General features: G+C 49.9%; 1 protein-coding gene and 1 pseudogene across 1 annotated transcript; one reads left to right on the top strand and one right to left on the bottom strand.

Moving 5' to 3' along the window:
- Nucleotides 1–2,690: 2,690 nt before the first annotated feature.
- On the bottom strand, nt 2,691–6,175 carry LOC129699304 (complement component C1q receptor-like). Its single transcript, XM_055638967.1, has one exon. It carries the CDS (start codon nt 6,013–6,015, stop codon nt 4,294–4,296), a length of 1,722 nt encoding a protein of 573 aa, XP_055494942.1. The 5' UTR covers nt 6,016–6,175; the 3' UTR covers nt 2,691–4,293.
- Nucleotides 6,176–6,196: 21 nt separating this feature from the next.
- Nucleotides 6,197–7,225, top strand: LOC129699225 (40S ribosomal protein S2-like; annotated as a pseudogene).
- The last annotated feature ends 1,070 nt before the right edge of the window (nt 7,226–8,295 follow it).

The raw sequence follows: 8,295 nt of genomic DNA, 5'->3' as shown, positions 1-8,295 counted from the left end.
TGAGAACATTTACATTTTCCATGTTAAATGTTTTCACAAGTATGCCCACAGGCTCACTCATTAAAAAAAACACACATTCTTCCTGCATTTTTCAATCCATCAGCTTTATAATAGGGAAACAGAGAACTGCAGATGCTGGTTTACAAAAGAGGCACAAAGTGCAGGAGTAATTCAGCAGGTCAGGCAGCATCACTGAAGAACATGGACAGGTATTTCAAATAACCCTTGCACTCCCTCTCTCTCCATCATTCCCCCGCCCTAGTCGTCCTCTTCCATCGCCAACAATGGACCATTGTGGGCTCCACCTTAGCTTAGTCATCAGTGTTGGCTCTGGCTCTGTATCTTTTCATACCCCTAGTTCCCCTCTCCCCTGACTCTCACTCTGAAGAAGGGTCGCAACGCAAAATGTCACCTATTCCCTTTCTCCAGAGATGTTGCCTGCCCTGTTGAGTTACTCCAGCATTTTGTGTCCATGGACAGGTAACGTTTCAGGCTGGGACCCTTCTTCAGACTGATTGCAGGAGTGGCGAGGGGCAGGAAGAAAGCTGGAAGGCAAAGCCTGGCAGGTAGTCGGTTGATACAAGTGAAGGTTAATGTATAGGCAGATGATTGTGCAGTTAAAGTGCAGGGGAGCAGCGGAGGGGAACAGTGAACGAGGGTTTCAAAGAACTCCTCTCTCATTGCAGAGAGGAGGAAAACTTCAGTCTGAAGAAGGGTCCAGACCCATAATGTCACTGTTCCATGTTCTCCAGAGATGCTGCCTGACCCACTGAGATTCTTCAGCACTTTGTATCTATTTATTTAAAGAATATTATAATAGACTTGGGCTCCTTTCCTGAGTAATGCCAGCAGCCTGCCGAAGCAAACCTCATGATAAAGTACAAAGCAGACAGCTGTTATTATTACACCATTGTTGTCATTGTTTTTCCAAGGATAGTTGATTTCCCATCAAGCAGGGATCCACCCTTTGGAGCAATGTGTACAGTTTATCTTTCTGCTCTTGGTGAAAATATTTACAAGAAGCCAGGACTTAATTTTTGCTGCCTCGTTTTGGTGGTTACCGAGGGAAATAGGAGGCCCAATTTTCCTCTCCGAAAAATAACTATATTGAATTTGAAAGCGAGTAAAAGAATGTGGCCGGGCAGAAAAATGGCATTAGTATGGGATTAGTATGGATTTGATGGGCTGATGGGCCTGTTTCTGTAGTCTATAGCTCTATGACTCTTTAGACCTTAGCCGCTCTGCTCAACATTACAAGGAAGCAATAAGGAACAATAAAAGGAAGGTCATTTTTCATTTAGCCTGCAGGTATTAAGGTGCATGAGCACAAAGTGCTGGAGTAACTCAGCGGGTCTGGCAGCATCTCTAGAGCCAAAGGATGGGTGATGTTTCAGATTGATCCCTTCTTCAGACCACCAGTTCCTCTCTACATGGTATTAAGGTGCAGACCGATAGTGTTTTACTTGAGTTGATGGTGATATCTTTGCTGTTTGGTTGATTAAACCAATAACACCGTTCATTGATGATGACCATATTTTAATACTCCTATCATGGGCTTTTATTAACTTTTACCTAAAACAACAATTCTGACTTATAACATATCAAGATTTTGTATGGTTTCTCAAGAACATCAGAATTCTGCACAAGAGTTCGAGCCAGTGTCATTTGCCACACAAATGAATATTTCACAAAAGCGGGAGCAACTCAGCACGTCAGGCAGCATCCCAAGAGAAAAATAATAGGCAATGTTTCAGGTCAAGCCCCTTCTTCAGACACTTCTTAGGACAAATAAATGAAAGATGTGCAGAAAGCACTGATAAACAAAGAAAAGTGGAGCCCACAATGGTTCATTGTTGGCTGTGGGATAGGTGATAATGAGTTGAGGCCTACCAGAACCCTTGCATTGATTTGCTACTGAGTTAAAATAGATTATTGCTGGTCTAAAAGATACAGAATAAGCAGAAGTACTCTCTTCCCATAGTTGGCACAATTAAAATGATTTGGGGTTCATTTGCAATTGCAAGTTGCGTGTTTCTAGAAATGTGCTGCCTGTGTGGAGTTTGCATGTTCTCCCTGTGACTGCGGAGGAATGTCCCTCACACCCCAAAACACATACGTGTAGTTAATCAACTACTGCCTTGAAAATGGCATCACAAATAGATAGGGTGATCAAGAAGGCTTTTGGCACATTGATTTTCATCAGTGTATTGAGTGTACAATCTGTAGAAAGGAACTGCAGATGCTAGTATATATCAAAGATAGACACAAAGTGATGGAGCAACTCAGTGGGTCAGGTAGCATCTCTGGAGGCAAAGTATGGGTGATGTTTTGGGTTGGGACCTTCAGGCTGAAATAAGGAAAGGAACTGAAGGTAAGAAAATTGTATTTTCACACAAAGGGTGTTGGGTGTATGGAAGAGGCTATCAGAGGAGGTAGTTAGGCAGGGACTAGCCCAACATTTAAGAAGCAGTTAGATAGGTACATGAATAGGACAGGTTTGGAGAGATATGGACCAAATGCTGACAGATGGGACTAGTGTAGCTGGGACATGTTGGCCAGTGTGAGCAAGTTGGGCTGAAGGGCCTGTTTCCATGCTGTATCACTCTGACTCACTCTAAGAAAAGGCAATATGTTGCCAGCCTTGCTTTGTTCTGATCTTTTCCTTCCTTCAGTCCCCCCCCCCCCCCCCCCCCCCCGACTTTCAGTCTAGTGAATTGTTCTGACCCAAAACATCACCCATCCCTTTTCTCCAGATATGCTGCCTGACCCACTGAGTTAGACTTTGGGTCTATTGAGCATTGAAGTTGGAAGGTCATGTTACAGTTGCACAAGACAATGTTAAGGCCACATTTTGAGTAGTTTATAGTTAGGGCCACATTGAGCTGGAAATGGTGCAGAAAGGATTTATGAGGATGTTGCCTGGACTCGAGGGCCTGAGCTATAGGGAGAAGTTGAGCTGGCTAGGACTTTATTCCTTGGAACATGGAAGGATGAGGGGTGATCTTATAGAGATGTACAAAATAATAAGAGGGATAGATCGGGGAAATGCAGTCTCTCACACAGAGTAGGAGAACCGAGAACCAGAGGATATAAGCTGAGGGGGTATGATTTAATAGGAACCTTTGTGGCACTTCCTTTACATAAAGAGTATGGTATGGTTATGTTACTTTATTTCTCACATGTACCAAGGTGCAATGAAATTAATTGATGTATACAGTTCAGTACGTATCACTATACATAAGCACTTAGAGGGTGGTAGGTATATTGAATGAACAGCCAGAGGAGGTAGTTGAGGCAGGTACATTCATACGTTTAAGAAACATTTAGACAGCTACATGGCAGGTGGGACTAGTGTAGATGGGGTATGTTGGTCGGCGTGGGCATATTGGGCACAAAGGTCCTGTTTCCACTTTGTATGACTCGTTTTGGTCTCCTAATTTGAGGAAGGACATCCTTGTGATTGAGGCAGTGCAGCGTAGGTTCACGAGATTGATCCCTGGGATGGCGGGACTGTCATATGAGGAAAGATTGAAAAGACTAGGCTTGTCATCACTGGAGTTTAGAAGGATGAGGGGTTATCTTATAGAAACATATGAAATTATAAAAGGATTGGACAAGCTAGATGCAGGAAAAATGTTCCCAATGTTGGGTGAGTCCAGAACCAGGGGCCACAGTCTTAGAATAAAGGGGAGGTCATTTAAGACTGAGCTGAGAAAAAAAAATTCTCCCAGAGAGTTGTGAATTTATGGAATTCCCTGCCACAGAGGGCAGTGGAGGCCAAATCACTGGATGGATTTAAGAGAGAGTTAGATAGAGCTCTTGGGGCTAGTGGAGTCAAGGGATATGGGGAGAAGGCAGGCACGGGTTATTGATCGGGGACGATCAGCCATGACCACAATGAATGGCTCGAAGGGCCGAATGGCCTCCTCTTGCACCTATTTTCTATGTTACTGCAATTTGCCCCGTTGTGGTGGGTGATTGGTGAATGGGAAGTCGATAAGCGTGTGAGATACAGTAGGGTATGGGGAGATGGGTGCGCTGTGAGAGCCACTGTAGTCTCGATGGGCCAAATGGCCTGTACCTGTGTGGTGGCATCGTATCGTATCGTGGCATGGAAGTGTGATAGATATTCAGCAGGCCGGGCAGCATCTGTGGGGAGAGAGACAGTTAATTCATCAGGGGATAGACCTGCCTATCTTTCTTTCTGAAGCTGCAGCCGGGTGTGCAAGATACGAGCTCTTGAGGTGAGCACATATGGGTGGTTCTGGTTTATTGAATAGGTCTCTCTCTGGTCTATACTTCGGTTTGACTGGCTTCGATCTCGATGTAGTTGTCCCTTGAGCGGCTGCACTTGACATACGGAGCCCTGAATTTGGATTGTCCCGCCGCTTCAACCCAGCTGTAGTAGTCCCCGGCGTTGCTCTCTTTCTTCTTGAGCAGCCGGTGGCGAAGGCACAGGGTGAACCCCACCGCGCACAGCACTAGCAGGAGGACGGCGACAGAGACCAGCGCGCCCCTCAGGAACCACGACAGGCCGGGGGAGCGGTCCTGGATCTGGTCCCCGTCCCAGCTGGGAGAAGTAACGGCGGACAAGCCCGGGCCACGCGTCTCCGCCGCCAAGCTGCTGAGCCTGAGACGACCTCTGGTTTCTTCTGGCTGAGCGGAGGAGGTCCCAGGGCGAGGGGTGGCCGAGTCAACAGCGTGGAGCACCAGAGGAGCGAGTGTTGTGGGACTCCGGTCTCCCACCGTGGTGGCCGAGATGTGGGGGGTGGTGGCCCGGTCAGTCGGGAGACAGCTCACTCCGTCTTGCCCCAGCTTGCTCCCCGGACTGCAGGAACACTCGAAGCTGCCCATCGTGTTGGAGCAAGTCCCATGGCAGGGGCTGGACGCGCACTCGTCGATATCGGCGCAGGAGCGAGCGCCTGCTTGGAGCCGGTAGCCGGCTCTGCACTGGCACCGGTAGGAACCGTCGGTGTTGAGGCAGGTGTGGTGGCAGGGGCGACCGGCGCACTCGTCCAGGTCCACGCAATTGCGTCCGTCTCCGGCCAACCGGTAGCCCGACGGGCAGACGCACTGGTACTCCAACAGGTGGCCCACGCACTGGAATTGGCACTGGTGGCCCTTGCACGGGTCCCGCGGCTCACAGGAGCGTTGGTCTGCTTCCAGCTGGTACCCAGCCTTGCACTGGCACCGGTGGCTATCTCCTCCTGCCCCACCACCACCACCGTCTCCCCCTTCTCCGCTCACGCAGATCTGAGCGCACCCGCCGTTGTCCAGGTCGCAGCCCGAAGCGGGGAGACAGAAGGAGCCGTTCTTCGACCAGCCGTAACTCTGAGGCTCCAGTTCCACGCACAGCATGTAGACCTGGGCAGGCGAGCCCACGGCGCACGATACGACCGCCAGGGAACCGAAGGGGATGAGAGGCGAGGAGAGGATCTCGGCCCTAAACGGCGGGGTGTAGGTGACCGAGCCCGGGCCGCCCAGCTCCACCCGCGGGCACATACCCCTGAAGCTGAACTTGCACAGGTAACCGTCCATAGCGTGGCTGCAGGACCCGTCCATCCACTTGTAGTTGGCGCCGCCGGGGCTGGAGCTGTTCACTAGGTGGACGCACCTGTGCGCCGTGCAAGTGCTCAAAGGCTCCCTCGCCCAGTTGGAATAAGCCGTCTCCCCTCCCCCGGCCGTCCACTGGAAGCCTCTCAGCGGCCGGTGGTGTTGGTAGCAGTGCCTCGGGGGTAGATGCAGCCCCAGCCAGAACCTACTCTTCGCCCGCCGGCCGGCGGGGAACCCGGACAAGAGTCGGTGGATCAGCTCGTCTTCGCCGGCGTCCCCGACGGTGGCCAGTTTGCCTCCGTTGTATTTGCAACTTTCCGAGGCTGGGTGGAAGGTCTTCCTGTGCAGATATGCCGTGTAACACGCATCGGCCACGCACAGCGTGTGAGAGGGCAGAGGCAGGTTCCCAGTCACCGCGGACAACGAGCCGAGCATCAACAGCAGCAGCAGCAGCAGCAGCATCTTGTGTAACAAAGATCTCCAGATGCTGGTTTAAACCGAAGGTAGACACAACAAGCTGGAGTAGCTCTGCGGGACAGGCAGCATCTCAGGAGGAAACGAGTGGGTGGCGTTTCGGCTTCTTCAGAGTAACATCTTCACAAGCGCAACCAGTCCGCGGATCCAGGTGGCCAACACGCCGGAGATGGCGGAGCTGTATATTTTCCAGATGTACTTTTATTTCTCTTCCCCCTCCCCCCCACCCCCCACCCCCACCCCCTTGGGTTCTCAGATTCCCGCAGCCGTGTTACTAGATGCGATTGTCCCACGGCCCTTAAACAGAAACTAGCGGAAACCGCCAAGAAGTCACTTGGGAGTTACAATGTCAACATTCCTTCATCTTTAACATTCCAGCGAAGATGCACTTGAAAAGTTCAAGCACACTTTTTCTCATCTAGCGCTTTGCCTCATCGCAAACCCCCCTCAAGTAAGGTAGACACAAAATGCTGGAGTAACTCCGCGGGACAGACAGCATCTCCGGAGAGAAGGGAGAATGGTCTCGACCCGAAACATCTCTCCAAAGATGCGGCCTGTCCCGATGAGTTATTCTAGCATTTTGTGTCTTTCTTCGATTCAAATCATCATCTGCAGTTCTTTCCTACCCCCTCAAGAAAGGGCAGTGTCTTCTGATCATTGATTCCAGCTAGGAACATTGGGTGGGTTGGGCGTCAAATGCTCAAAGGAAATGGCCACTGCCATTCGAGGGGGCATCATTCTGGCAAAACTGTCCATCATTCCTGGGGTAACAGGGTTGGCAAAACCCACACTGTATCTTGCAAGGTGACTGGCCGATGTGGTTCCGTTTTGGTCTGTCTGATCCCTGCTCGCCGTGGTACTGGACTAATGGTATAGTCAGTCTCAGCCCCTGTACCCAAGAAACTGCTGCATGGCTGGTATCCGTGATTGCTACACCTTCGCCAGAGGCTGCACGGCCACAATGGGTAACTTCGCTAAAGCTACCTTCGATGCCATGTTACAGCTAACTGACCCCCCGATCTTTGGAAAGAGACTTTCTGTGTTTAGCAAGGCTCCTTATCAGGAGTTTACTGGTCATCTGGCCAAATACCACACCCGTGTGTCTGTTCAAAGGTCCCAGTCCGCGGTTGCTCCAATAACATAAGTGTATGAAAAGGATAAAATAAAATAGTTTCCCACGGAAAAAAAAAAGAAAGAAGTGTGATCTCAGTGTGCGAAACTGTCAGAATTCCGCTGCACAGGTTAACGTGGGCTCACGTCGAGCGAAGCAGCCTCAGGGAGCGAAGCAGCTTCAGGCATTTAGCGTTAAACGAACGGAGTTTTGCAAATGTGGACGCGGAGGAGGAGGCAGCGCTGGGGAAGTGGTGCCCCGAGCTAACATTATCCCCCTACTCCTGCGATCCTTATCGCCGAGGTCGTGGGAACTGTGCATTTTTAATCCATCCGGAGCCGAAACAGCTGTGCTCGCTATATTTAACCATCTAGCCCGGGAATGAGAATGTAACTTATTTTTTGCAAAGTAGATTGTACCTGAGGATAATTTTCACGTATTCTAACCAGAAAACACACACACACCCACACACCCATACACACACACACACACACACAGACACACACACACACACACCACACACACACACACACACAAACACACACGCGCACACACACACACACACACAAACCACCCCAACAACACCACACACACACACACACACACACACATACAAACACGCACATACACACACACACACACCATACCACACACGCACAAACACACACACACACACACATACATACACACCACACCCACTACACCCACACCCACACAAATACACACACTCACACACACATAAATACACACACACACCCACACGCACCACACACACCACACACAAGCACATATACCACACACACAAACAATCAAAGGCAATTGAAGGTAGTCAAAGGTAATCGAAGGTAGTCAAAGGTAGTCGTCGATAGTGTTAAGGGGCTGTCCCACTTGGGCGACCTAATTGTCGAGTTTAGATGTGTTTAGGAGAGTTTGAAAAAATGTCATGTTGAAGACCTCCTTCGACTATGCAGAAGACCTCCTTCAACCTCCTTCGTCTATGTTGAAGACAAGCTTCAACTAGCTACGACTACCTACGACTAACATCGGGAAAGTTCGACACCGAATAGTGGAGAGTGAAGACGACCTCCTTCGATCTCCTTGGACCTCCCTTCAACTATGTTGAAGACTATCTACGACTACATTCGACTACCTTCGAT

The sequence above is a fragment of the Leucoraja erinacea genome, chromosome 8 (genome assembly GCF_028641065.1).
Source record: "Leucoraja erinacea ecotype New England chromosome 8, Leri_hhj_1, whole genome shotgun sequence".
NCBI lineage: Eukaryota > Metazoa > Chordata > Chondrichthyes > Rajiformes > Rajidae > Leucoraja > Leucoraja erinaceus.
Note: the sequence above shows the minus strand (reverse complement) of the source record. Positions and strands in the feature narration are given on the sequence as shown.

Bases quoted from the DNA above. Each gene is read 5' to 3' on its own strand.
- LOC129699304 (XM_055638967.1), bottom strand. From the start codon at position 6,015: ATGCTGCTGCTGCTGCTGCTGCTGTTGATGCTCGGCTCGTTGTCCGCG.